Here is a 13,635-nt window from a genome sequence, read left to right as displayed (position 1 = left end):
CAACTCGTTGAGTGTAAAGAAGAGTTGGATCTTTAAAGCTCTCCAAAGAACACATAGAAGGGTGTATTGTTCCCAACAAACTGTAATCATTTTTCGGTTCTTAAGTTGCTAAGTTTAAATTTTTCCTTTCCGCTCTACCTTAAACACTTGGCAAATTCCCAGCATAGAGTAGCTTGACAGCTAGATCATAATTTTTTTTTTTTTTTTGAGTAAACAGGGATAAACCCTATTTGGGTAACAACAAAGCAAACGAAACAAAAACAATCGCCGCTAGATCATAAATTGAAATTGTCTCTTTTACTCTACATTCAATCTCATTTGATGGTTGCTAAGTAGAAAAGCATTTGAAGAAATGGTGAATGATGCGTCATTCTTTTGTCATCACTTTTCATGTGCCAGGAGCATCAACAGATGTAGAGAAATTTTATTTCTGATTTTCAGTACTAGTTGGTTAGTAGTTAGTACAGGAAGAACCAAACAATCAGAAAAAAGAAATCTTAGTTGAGGATCAGAGAGTACTAAGCGCTAACAATCTTACCTGCTTATCGATCTTCAAGTCAAATTTTTGCGAGTATTGACTGATGCATAAGAAATTACTCTGAAAACATTCATCCAGATACACTAAGCCTTATTAATCAATATTCATAATTATGTCCTTTTCCACCCAGATGTGTGTAAATGTTCTGAGTAGCTGAAACTAATTTACACATCATGCAAATCTTCTGTGGAAGCAACAAAGTCGTTCAAAACCAGTACAAGCAAAAGACGAGAACTAAAAACTTAGCAAAAGCATAGATCTTGTGATCAAAAAGGACTAGACACGCAATCTCAATTTGCAACTGCATGCTATACATCATTTGAGTTGTATACTTGTGTACAAGGACGAAAGATTTCCAATCAGCGAATCCTCTAAAATGCGGATGCCAATTAATAAGTGCTAGAGGATCAAGGTATGAAGAAATCTTTCATAAGCTACAAATATTAAGAAGCGAAACCCTGCAATGGATCAGTTGTCTAAATAGGCATTCTAGTCCAACCTCTAGACCTTCAATGATGGCCTCTAATGTCTGCAATTGGTTTTGCGCCGTCAGAGCATTCTGTTCATTGAAATCCTTGCTAGAAAAAGAAGCAAAGAATAAGGTTTCATCCTCTCGCTCCTCATCGCATGCTACTTTCCTCTTTTGAAATGTCTTCGAGAGAAGAGGCCACTTGCTAGTCTTGGGCTTGACCATTTCTTTTGACAAGAATGACATAGCAGTTTGGAGGAAAGAGACAGCGACCTCTCTCGCTTCGATCAATAGCCTGATTGTGTTTGATAGATCTTGATGCTTTTTCATGTGAGAAATAGCCCCACACTGGTTAAGCATCTGCTTTTTGATATCCTTATTTGCCTTTTTCACCAATCGAATGTAACCTTGCATTTTGCTTTCAATGGCTGCATTTTTCCCTTTTCGAATCGTGAATTTGAGTTCCTGAATGTGCGCTTTCATTGCAGCCAAGTTCTCCCGCATTGCACTGCAGGTGTCGAGCAATGCAACAGACTCTTCCAGTTCTCCTTCCACCCATTTCCATTGTTGCGGGTGCGATAGACCATTTTGGTTGCTCGGCAAAGAAAGAAGCTCCTCGATGCATTCATACAAATATCCGATCCCTCTCACCCTATCTAACATCATCTGCGCGGTTGAGGAGGAAGAATCCACAGAAGCTCTTAGCTTCTGCGGCACTTCTTCAAACTTCAGCACGGCGGAGCGTTTCGTAGGCATACTTATGGATCGAAAATGACAAGCCATTTTTGCTCCTAAGTTATCAAGGACTTCTTCTTGTGAGAGTGATAAGATTGATCATTCAACTCCCCCTTTGCTTATAAACCAAAACCATAATGTAGTTGGATGAGGAGGCACCAAGAACATCATCAAACAAATCTCCCATGTGACACCCATTTAAATCTTCTTTTGCATGGTTCTTGCATCCATTGCTGCAAACATGTTTCATATTTAACAACTCAATAGTACAAAGAGATGAAGTGTTTTAAAGGTTGTCATGCTACTATTATAGGTAACAAGATCCACCACACGGGGGTCTCACAAGTTAGTAGTGCATTGAGAGCAGAGACATTATAATTCACCCTAGATAATTATGGTTTGGTGAGAGTATTATAATAAATAAACAATTATCCAAGGCTGAGATCTCGAGCTCTTTAAAATGCTATTGGGTGCTTGGTGTTGAAACTTGCAATGGATCACATCTTGATTTCTTCCTTGAGTTGATGTCTCACTTAGATTATAATCATCACCAAAGTTTTATTTTACCCAACTAGTTAATAACAACAAATACTCAACTAGTTTTATTTCCACCCAAAAGACCCAAATAAAGAGAAATTAGCCAGTAACTTTGCGATGTACAAACTTTTGACTACTAAATTAAAATATAAAGAAAAGTATTAAATATTAGTTTAACTAATTTAAGAAGTTTTTTTTTTCTTTTTTTGGATTGGCTCACTATTTCAAGAGATAGCTTAGATTACATATTTGGGGCAATTTCAAACCAACCGCTCAAAACTTCAAAATAAATGTTCGCATATACATAACCATATACATATCAACATGCATACATATGTCATTATTAATTAATACATACATGTATACATATACGAATGTGCATCCTTGCATCCTCACTTTGGTTACAAATAGAACATTAGTGTAGTTTACGAACAAAGAGAAAAAAGAACTTGAAAATAAAACATTAGTGTAGGTTACAAATACAAACATTAGTATTCTTACAGGAACAGCAGAAGATATATTTTTTCTTGTTTGGCAGAATAATTCACTTGTTCTTACAAAGAATTGTTCGCTTTAACAAATCAACAAATATTCAGCTGCTCAACTTCAGTACAAAGTTTGCCTTTACTTTTGAAGGTTCAATTGGTAAGAAAGAGCATGTTGAGGCTGCTATCAGTGACTTTGCCATTAGTTTTGCCATTATTTTTGAAGGTTCAATTGGTGGGAGCATGTTGAGGCTGCTAATATGTGTAGCTGCCCCAGAAACTGCTCGATTACATGCGGGGAACATGACCATGGCCATAATCCATTAATAACCTGCTGTTACAATTAAACACATGTTTGTGCACAGAATACCTGATAACTAAGAAGCTATTCAGTAAAGAACACCATAAATAAGCTCTCTTCCCGAAATTTAAAAAAAAAATACCTCCAGTAATAGCTCATTACCAGTTTGCTGACTATGCATGAAAATGATTCTGCCCGCCTTTAGGCTTGCTTCACACCTCCACCTTGACATTCGACTACCACAGAAAAAGGAAAAAAGAATATCACATTTACATCTTTCAAAATATTATCTCAACGATTAAAGCAGTTAAGTCATAATATAAGCCGAATCTAAATACAGCCTGATTTCAGACACAAAAATTGTCCGCCTTCAACATAAAATGCTTTACACCACAAACTAATCAAGTCAGAGCATGAGCTGCATGAGGCCTCTTTCTTCATATAACCATGTCGACAATTATACTTTCACATCTCAAAGAAGGGAATGAATGAAAGAAATTTCGGCATTATAAGAATATACATGCTGTTGATTTTCGGAAAAAGCCCTCAATGCATAAATTTTGCAATACAAAGATGCAATAAAAATCCAGAAGAGGCCCTGACAATCAGAATCCTTTACAGACAGAAACTGGATAAGCTAAATAAGATTTACATTGCACAGAACACCTTCATTTGAGAAAAGCATGCAGAAAAACACCTTGTTATTTTAACAATTCTTGAGCTGGATTTTAGATGATTTAGTACATCTTCAACATCCTTTCTACGTACTTGCTTCCGTCCCAATACGGTATTTGAAGCAGTTGTTTGAATTAGTTATTATTTCTCCCGAGTTGAAAGAAAATAATGGAGATCTTTCTTTTTCAGAGTTATAATCCCAACAAATTATCCATTGACTACAAACGAAACTTACCATCAATTTCGAATCAAGCTTTTCAATTAGTCAATGGAAAAGACAGCAGAGATAAATAGTAAAAATAGGAAAGGCAATTATTCCTCAAGCAGAGATAAATAGTAAAAATAGGAAAGGCAATTATTCCTCAAGTAAGCTCACCAGTTATTCTAATGTTACTTCATGAGAGATCTGACGGAATATTTTGATTTGAATATTTCTAAATCAATAAAATAACAATTGATGAACTACTGATATAAATGGTGGCCGCCCTCCACCAGAGTTCATTTTAGCAACCTTAAGAGTGGCAATCAACAGAGAGTAAACAATCACTTACTCGCACATGCAATCTCACGCATGCAATCTCGCATTGAAGTTTCAAAAGCAAATATATATTTCCTTTTTACCCCCCAAGCTAGGGATCTCTTTGCCTATCTCCGTGTTCACTTATTTTATCTTAATTTCCACTAAATTTTTGTAACCTGCAAGAATTTCAGCGACAGGTAATATACTTATGCAGAACTTTTCGCTTTCTCTCATCTACATAGCATCTAGGCTCAACTTCATACTTTCATTTCTCATGAAATACTAGCAAAAAGTAAATTTCAACATAAATCCGGGGGTTTATAAATGCCAAACTTACCAACGAATTGATTATACTCTTCCCTTTCTCAGCCATTTGAGCGAGTTCTCCAAAGCCATATAAGCAGCCACGTCCATCAAGCTCTTGCTGCCCACTGCATAATCAAACACCTCATAAGCCTCAGCGACCCTGTTCGCCCGACAGAGCGCCCTCAGAAATGTCGCATAAGCCGGCGAATCCACTTTCATACCGCCAGCTGTCATCATCCCATACAGCTCCACCGCTTTATCCAAACACTTGGCCTTGCACAGCCCCATCAGCAACGTATTATACGTGCACTCGTTCGGCTCGCACCCCTTCTGCTCCATCTCCCCCAGCAACCCTAACGCCCCCGATGCATCACCCTTCCTGCACATCCCGCTCATCAGTGCTGTGTACGTGATCGTGTCGGGGAAATGCCCCATCTCGGCCATCACGCTCAAGAACTTCCTCGCCTGGCTGATCATCCCAGCCTTGGAAAGCCCATACACAAGAGTATTATACGTTACCTGTCGAGTATAACCGATTAATTACAAACAAGGTTCTCTAGCAGCTTCAACTTTTTGATAAATTCGTATGGTTTACATGGTATCGGACCAGGTGGAGGCCATTTAATTTTCTACAGCTTATTTTAAACTCACATATTGGACCATCATGAATAGAACAGCTTTAAGTATTTGAGGAAAAGGAGCTTTTTTTTGCATTACCAGGTCGGGCTCCACGCCCTCGTCCCGCATCCGGTTATACACCTCCATCACGCCGCCGCACTCATCCATCATGCAATACCCCTTCATGATAGTGTTGTAAAGGTAGCAATCGGGCTTGAACCCAGCGTCCGTGAGGACTCCGAGGAGCCTCACCGCCTCTCGGAGGTTGCCGCTGCGGCACACCGCATCAATGAGGATGGTATAAGTGACGAGGTCGGGGCGAAGCCCCGCGTCGCGGCGGAGCTCCTCGATGAATGCGTAGACAGCGGAGACGGGGCGGGAGCGGGCGAGGCGGCGGACGAGGAAGTTGTACGTGTAGGCGTCGGGCGGGGCGGGGCGGGGATCGGTACGGAGCGCCGCGTGGCGGACGAGGCCGCAGGCGTCGTCGAGGCGGCCGGCGGAGCAGAGCGCGCGCACGGCGAGGTCGACGGCGGCGGNCGTCCGGCGCGTGCCCGGCGCCCGCCATGAGGTCGAGGACGCGCACGACGTGGCTCAGCGCGGCGTCGTCTGCGTTGTCGTCTTCAGCGGCGGCGGCGGAGTGGGAGAGGAGGAGGAGGAAGGTGGAGCGGTCGGGGGAGAAGGAGGGGGAGAGGTGGAGGAAGAAGCCGACGGGGCCTCTCCCTCGCCGGAAGAGGTGTACCTCCACCCAAGGCGCGCTCTCCCCCTCCGGGTTGGGGTTAGGGTTAGGGTTTGCTTCTTCTTCTCCTTCTTGCTCTTGGGCTTGGTGAGGGTTTTGGAGGCGAAGAAGGGGTAGGGTTTGGAGTGCGGAGGAGCAGGAGAAGTAGAAGGAGAAGGAAATGAAGAAGAAGGGGAGGGTTTGAGGAGGGCGAGGGGGACTTTGGCGGAGCGCATGGAAGGAGGGAGCTTCCCCATGGCGGGGCGATTCTTTGTATTAGGGTTTCAGTTTCTTCTTCTTCTTCTTCTTCTTCTTCTCCTTCCTCGAATACTTGCTGGAAATGGAGAGAGGCGAGACTGAGTAGGGTTTTAGAATTCATAAAAGGGCTCGGTTGTTAATAGGCTTGAATTCAGATAATGGGCTTGAATTCACAACTAGGCCTTACATGGGCTGATCTCGCTTAGGCTCCGCTCTAAATTGGCCGGGCCTGAAACTAAAAAAGTTAGGCAAGGACCGGACCGGACCGGACCCTACCGGCCCCGTCGGGACATTAATGTATGTTTGTGTCTAGTTTTGCTTAGGTTAAATTTCACTTCTGGTCCTCAAACTGTGACCAGTATTACAGATTGGCTCTCAAGCCTTAATTTATTATAACATCTAGCTCAAACTTTCTAGACTATTACATTTAAGCCTTATAGGCCAATTTAATTAACTAAATGTTGATTTGTTGCTGATGTTGCGATAATATATCAATTTTGTAATTAATGGTGTAGCAGTAATTAAGATATCACATCAGCATATCAGCATCTAACCAACTAAATTAGTCTAAGAGACTTAATTGCAATAATTTTAGATGTTCGTGTCAGAAATTATAATAAAATAAAGTTTGAGAGCTGAAATATCACCATTTTATAGTTTCAAGGCCAAAAGTGCGAGTTATATTTTTGCTTTTGCATTTAAGCAATGCTACCAATATATTCTAAAAGAGGTGTAAGATATACATACATTCATCTTAAAATTTTTTTTTATAAAATTTGAGAAGTATTATCGGAAGCTTTATTTTTGCTTTTAAGCTTCAAAATTATGTCCTTGCTTTCTAACATAGCAAAAGTCAGTCGCAAATATTTTTTATTGCTAAATACTTCCCAAGGCCGAAATGGAAAAAAATCTAGAATACACCGGGTATATTGGTGACATAGCGTAACAAATTAATCAAATCTCTCCGTTTAGATATATACATGTCCCATCATTAGGGATGCAAATGAGGCGGATCTGGAGGGGGAGCCCTGCCCCTCCTCCCGCTCCAAATCCGTGACGGGTTAAAACATACATCCCATAATCCACCTCGCTTCTTAACCTGCCTCCCCAAATCCGCCCCGCCAACTAATATTTTTTATAAAATTATAATGTTATTAATATTTTGTAAAATATAAAATAATAATTTTTAATAATATTATATATATAATTTAATAATATTAATTATAAAAATCAAAACTATCAATTACAATTCAAAATAAAATTCAAAAATTTCAAATACATTAGAAATGCGAGTACTAACTTATTTTTATTTTAAATTTTTTTGTAAATACATTATTTTTTTAGGCATTAAAATATAAATAATTTTCGGAGCGGATTCGGGGCGGGTCAAAATTTCTCCCGTTTCTTGCCCCGAATCATTCTGGGATTGTTAAATTTACCTTGTTTTCTGCCCCGAATCCGTTTATTAATTTTCTCCCATTTATTGCTCTCGTCGGGACGGATCGGGGCGGGAGCTCCGCCAACCCGGATCCGTTTGCATCCCTACCCATCATGATTATAAAAAAATAATTTTATTGTACTTTTGTTTGAAAAGAAAAAATATGATTGGTTTGTTATTGATGACGTGGTGTAAGTGTGACAGTGTAGAATTCCTCCCGAAATGGACAGACTCTCTGCTGACAACAGCTAGAGAAGCCAAAGTCTTTATTAAGGTGGCTTCCAGAAGCAATGGGTCCCCACTTCCTGCTTGCATGTATAAAAAGATGAGCTCAAAATTGCGCAACTCTGGCCCGTTGCTGATGGGAGGTTCCACTTAACCCAGTCCACAAAGAATTAACTAACCAAACACTGTGAGCCAAGGGTTTAATGACCTGCGATGTCTCAAGGACTAGATTGGCAACTCGAATTGGCGGGTCGTATTCGTGCTCTCGACAATTTGTAGATTGTCTAAATATGGATTCAGATCTAACAGCTTAGTTTTCGATCGCATTCATAACTCTCTCTCGGCATATAGAAGTAGCATGAAAATATATCTGCAATCGTATAATTTACGTAATCTTTTTTTTTTTTGAGAGAGAGAGAAAAGTAATAATAATAGATTCTGCGACACACAAGCTATGATCATCTGGTAACTGTTGAAGTCCAAGTAGTTTTGTCTTCCACTATAAGGACTTGCTTATTGTTCTAGTGGGAAGACTTCAGTATGGTCCAGCATCTTGAGGCTGACTCCACCAGTCAAGGTCTGCAGCTTAGAAATTCGGCAACGGAGACAAATCCAGTACTGGCCATTGGCCAAACAAACAAAGAAAGCACAGACATTGTTATGAGTTGGTAGAAATAGCCAAAGACTTGGACAACTGATCAAAAGAAGTTACTCATGAAACAAACTCTTTTTTTGGGCTTAAGTTTGAAAGCATGGTGATCAAAGTCCAACCAGATTTAGTAGCTTAGAAAGTATGGAATATTCAAAATTCTTCTTCTTTAGATGCAATAAAATGGTGGTTTGAATTGTCACCGGAGGAGCATCGGTCTTTCATATTTGCTGCTCCTACCATTATTATCAAAAAAGCACTATTCGCCAAAATCAGTGTAGAAGATCCTAAATTCGAATTTCCCCAAGACTCCTAACTTTGTTTAATTTTCTGTCGTTTAATTTGAAAGCAAATTAACTACGATATGATGGCTCACATTAATTCGCATCCTCTATTTGGTAGTGGCGAAGTTTTTTCTCACTTTGGACTTATCAATAGGTCTTGAGTCCGGTCATAAAAGAATTACTGAAGATATAATTAAAGTTTAAGAAAAAAATATCATTCTAGAGAAACCTAAGCTTTGAAAGTAATCGATAGTTTCACTGTCATTTATAATCCTAGCTTTTAAGCACTTACAAATTTTTCGAATCCTCCAGAACATCAAAGTGTGCACGTTTGACTGCTACGACTACAGTTAATGGAGCCGAATCATTCTACGGTCAGAGATTATGAACAACCACTTTCTTCAGTCGGTCACTATTACTCGCAAATTATCGTCCTTCAGGTTCGAGGTTCGATCATAAAAATAGCATACGAAATTATGGCAAGTGTGTTAATTTGAATTCCTGCAGTTCCTAGGTTGGGGTCATCATTTAGGCAGCAGATGTGTGACCACCACATCTTCTCAGGTAGCGAAAAAAAAGTCCAGATTCCTTATTCGTATTAGCGGAATTAAACAGCCACAGCTATGCATGACTCAATTCAGTTTGATTTTTTTTTTTTTTTCTTTTTAGAACTTTCTAATCTTTCTCTCTTATGTAGGATTGACCTTGACTCAAATTTATTGTCACACTGGTCCACTGTATCATTTTAGACCTCCCAGCCAATTTATCTTTCATTCCTGCAGTTATTAAAATCTTCATCACTTAGTAAAGTTTACTAATTTTGATGTTATTTACTTATAAAGCTATGAAGATTAAAAAATGTATGAAATGGAGGAGGTCTAGGCAACAATTTCTTTTTTTTTATTAGGCCATGGCCTTCATCTAGACCTGGCAATTGGGCTGAGTCCTATTCATGATCTCATCCTTTTCTCCATCTCATTGTACTCATCTAAGAAACCGGATTTTTAACTAAATGTTACCCAGCAAATCGATTTGATAAGCAGTTGTTAAGACATAACCTTATATACATATTCCTGCACGGCGAATATATATAATGTAAACTATTTCACGTGAACTGATATTGACAACAAAAAGAAGAAAAATCCGATAAGCAAAAATATTTACAATACGACCTAAGCAATTCAAGTTCATGAACTTGTGTTCATGTTTGATAATCGTATTAGTTGAATTACTCTGGATATTGTCTAAAATATTTACAATACGACCTAAAATATTCAAAGTAATTTACTTTTTATTTTGTATCATATCATATCATGTCAATTTCGGACTTCTTAAGTGGTGTTTGGCTCGGGTATAAAGAGGGAGATAAGAGGGTTATCCCCCCTTTATACCCAAACAAAGATTTGGGGGGTGGGAACAACTTGTTCCCACTCAGGTATGGAACAAGGGGTGGGAATAAGTTGTTCCCACCCCTGGGTAGAGAGAGAGAGATATTTTTATTTTAAATTTAAATTTAAAAATTTATAATTTAAATTTATAATTTAAAATTTTAAAGTTTAAATTTTAAATTTGATATTTTTAGTTTTGAAATTTTAATTTGCTATTTTATATCTTTGAAATTTAAATTTGGTCTTAAATTTAAAATTTGATATTTAAAATTATAATTTTAAATTTTAATCTCAAATTTTAAAATTTAAAAGTTACAATTTTTAATTTTCAATTTAAATTTATAAGTTTAAAATTTAAAAATTAAAATTCAATTATAGGGATAATATCATTATTTTCTATTTATAACTAATAACTATTCCTCTTATTCCCAATAACCATCCAAACGTAATTTTTCTAGTTCCAGCTTATACTCATATTTTCATACAAACAAAAAAATACCATTGTTCTTATAAAAATTCATCCTTGTACCTATCCCTGGTATAACTAGTTCTTGCTTATACCCGAACCAAATGAAACCTTAAGGTATTCACACTGATTAAAACCAGCACGATCTGATATCATATCCTCACAAGAAAACATCATGTTGGAACACTTCAACACATCTAGCACAGGAATATTTAGGTGAACATGACTTGTTCAACAAACACATATATGGCCAAAAAAAAAACAGCACCCTAATTTTGGAACAATGCAGGAGAACACTACATATATATATATTGACTCAGTAAATGGAGAATAATAAGTGGTGAATATCTCCTTCGTATTATCTGGTCCCACCAATTGTTTTATTCAACGGTCTTATTCCTCTTATTCTCTCTTTATTCCAAGCAATCTCTTTTAGGTCAAAGTCAACATCACCATTTAGCATTTTCTCACACTAGTTTCAACTTTCAATGAGTTTAACATAGCTAGCTATCTTTTACCATCCTACTACAGGAAAATGGTGTTAATAAAATTAAAATGGACAACAAACGAGACTTAATTGAAAGATTACGTGTTAAATAGTTGACTTAATTACTTTATTACTTCAATTAAGTTTATCATATTTCAAAATATCAAAATTATTCTTCATAAAATTCTTCGTTACTCACACGATTATAATTGAATTTACCAATCTGGGATTGTAGTATTACAAAACAATATTTCTCCTAATTATAGAGAATTTTTAGCTATATTTTAACTTTCTCTACAATTATTTATTTGGGTAACTTATAGCCTTTTTTTACCCGACAATTAGGAAAGTAAATAGACAAAATAAGTAAAATTTAACAACAATAGGAATCAAATATATATGAGACAATCGATTAAAGAATCTAGCTAGAAACTATAGAAGATGATCAAAATCCCACAATTTGATTAGAAATATCACTCGAGGTTCTTAGAAAAGACATAACCTTCTTTTTTTATTTAATGCTTAGGGGGTGTTTGATTCCTCGGAAAATTGTGAACAGAACAATTATTTTCTAGAAAAGTAGTTTTCATGAGAAAAAAAATTCGTTTACAACACTTTTCTACAGATTTTAGATTTTTTTTTTTCAGGGAGACTACATGTTCTGATCAGAACGAAATAGATGAAAAATACTTTTCCAAACCAAAAGCTCTTTTTTTTTTAGAGAGAAAGGTAGAATGCTATCTACTTCGTTTATTTCATTTAGAAATAAACTTAATTGAAAATGTGAATCAATTAGGATTCGAACTTGGGTCTCGGATACCAGCCACCAAATCCTTTGTCACTTGCGTTAGGGACGGTCAGTTTTTTAAACCAAAAGTTATTTTCAGAAATATTTTCCTGGGAATGAAACACCCCCTTGATTAAAAGTCCACATAACTAAACATAGATTAACACAATTAATAAAAGAAATGAAAAAAAAAATTGTAATTCAAGGATTGAGTGTTTGTGGTTAACAAATTTCTTAAAAGACCAATGACTGGTGAGTGTAAGAGTCCTACAATTCTAGAAAACTCAATTATTAATAATCTCTTAATTATGTGGGTCAAAAATGGTTAGTTACTTAACAAGTTAATTAATTTATTACAGTTAAAAAATTAATTTATAAGATGATTCCACCCGTGTTTCTTCGAGAGCAACGGCAATCCTATCCATTTGATGATATGGCTCTCCTAATTAATATTTTATCTAATGATATATCTAATCTTAATTATTAATATTCCTATAGAAAAATAATTAATTACCTCACATTTACACTTGCAAATGATTACGTATGAAGAGGTAAACATAATAATGCGACGTGGCATATTAAACTAAGTTTAAGGAAACCACCTTGTAACAAACCCCTGATTAATTAGTGCTAATCAATTCAATGACGCGTCTCCTTTAATTACATGTCTTTTTCTCGTTTGGTAAAAGTTCAAGTCCTCCTGATCACTTTACTCGAAAAAATATATAATATAAATTAAATAAAAAAAAAATATCAACCTGATCGCTAGGAGAAATTATGCCTGCACCGGGTGTATCCGCACATCTCATGTACCATACTTAATATTGGTGTAAATATCTTTTATCATGAATATTAAAATATTTCGTTTCATCTAATTTAATATGATGTTAGATTAGGAAATCAATGTGAGTTCGAGTCCTACGAGACTTTATAGCTTTCTTTACAAACGTTTATTTTACATAATTTTAATTTAAAATTTTAATTGTGGAAAAAATATTTCTTATAAAAGATTATAATATTTTGGAGAAGATGCGTTATCTATAGTGTGAAAGTGTAATGGACGAAAAATAATTCGTTTATTTTTGTCAAAGATACATATATTGCAAATATCACAAACATTATAATTTTTACTATTCCACCAAGTAAAAAAAATAAAAAAACATATCTTTATATACTTTTGCTTTTTTTTTTTGGCACAATAATATCAAACAGGATTAATTTTTAATGCAAAGATTTTTTTTATTAAAGTAACTTATAGCTAATTTGGTTCACATTTTTTAATATTTTGACACATACTCATATTTTTCACTGAATATATTCAAATCGTTACACAATTCAATCCATGTTGGATTGTTATAAAATGTAATAGTGAAGTAATAAAATTATTGTAGATTTTTAGATAGTAGAAATATGAGATTATTATGAATTATAAGTTGTTTTTATTTTTATGCTTGGTAAGAATCATTATTATATATTTGTTATTAGCAATCTCTCGGTTCAAATGACTTGGTAAATTAGTAAAATACTTGTCATATCAAGTATAAAATGTATAATATTTTAGAAATTTTAGAAATATTATAAATTTTGAACCAAACGGCTCTTAAGAGTCATGGTGCATGAAATATATTGACACATCGATCAGGTGCAGGAAAAATAGTCCCCGATCAAAATGGAATTGGGAAGCTCTGGTGGGCCCCACGATTTCTCCTCTATATAATCCACCTCTCATTTACCTCCCTCCTGAACCAGCATAG

The 13,635-nt window shown here is 36.3% G+C and overlaps 2 protein-coding genes across 3 annotated transcripts; both read right to left on the bottom strand.

The window, feature by feature from the left end:
* LOC109703533 lies at positions 799–3,301 on the bottom strand. 2 transcript variants are annotated; one of them, XM_020224180.1, is made up of 2 exons: positions 3,228–3,301; positions 799–1,975 (listed from the first exon to the last, which is right to left on the bottom strand). In XM_020224180.1, the coding sequence occupies exon 2, from the start codon at positions 1,788–1,790 to the stop codon at positions 966–968; it is 825 nt and encodes a 274-aa protein (XP_020079769.1). In that variant the 5' UTR covers positions 1,791–1,975; positions 3,228–3,301; the 3' UTR covers positions 799–965. The 2 variants fall into 2 exon arrangements, with proteins under 2 accessions (XP_020079769.1, XP_020079768.1); XM_020224179.1 differs by having other exon boundaries at positions 3,208–3,295.
* On the bottom strand, positions 2,617–13,633 carry LOC109703705 (pentatricopeptide repeat-containing protein At2g17670). Its single transcript, XM_020224425.1, is given in 5 exon segments — positions 2,617–3,301; positions 4,598–5,085; positions 5,284–5,721; positions 5,723–6,147; positions 13,615–13,633. Coding segments are annotated over 4 exon segments (1,359 nt in total). The 3' UTR covers positions 2,617–3,301; positions 4,598–4,608.

The sequence above is a fragment of the Ananas comosus genome, linkage group 25 (genome assembly GCF_001540865.1).
Source record: "Ananas comosus cultivar F153 linkage group 25, ASM154086v1, whole genome shotgun sequence".
Taxonomy (NCBI): Eukaryota; Viridiplantae; Streptophyta; class Magnoliopsida; order Poales; family Bromeliaceae; genus Ananas; species Ananas comosus.
Note: the sequence above shows the minus strand (reverse complement) of the source record. Positions and strands in the feature narration are given on the sequence as shown.

Bases quoted from the DNA above. Each gene is read 5' to 3' on its own strand.
- LOC109703533 (XM_020224180.1), bottom strand. From the start codon at position 1,790: ATGGCTTGTCATTTTCGATCCATAAGTATGCCTACGAAACGCTCCGCC.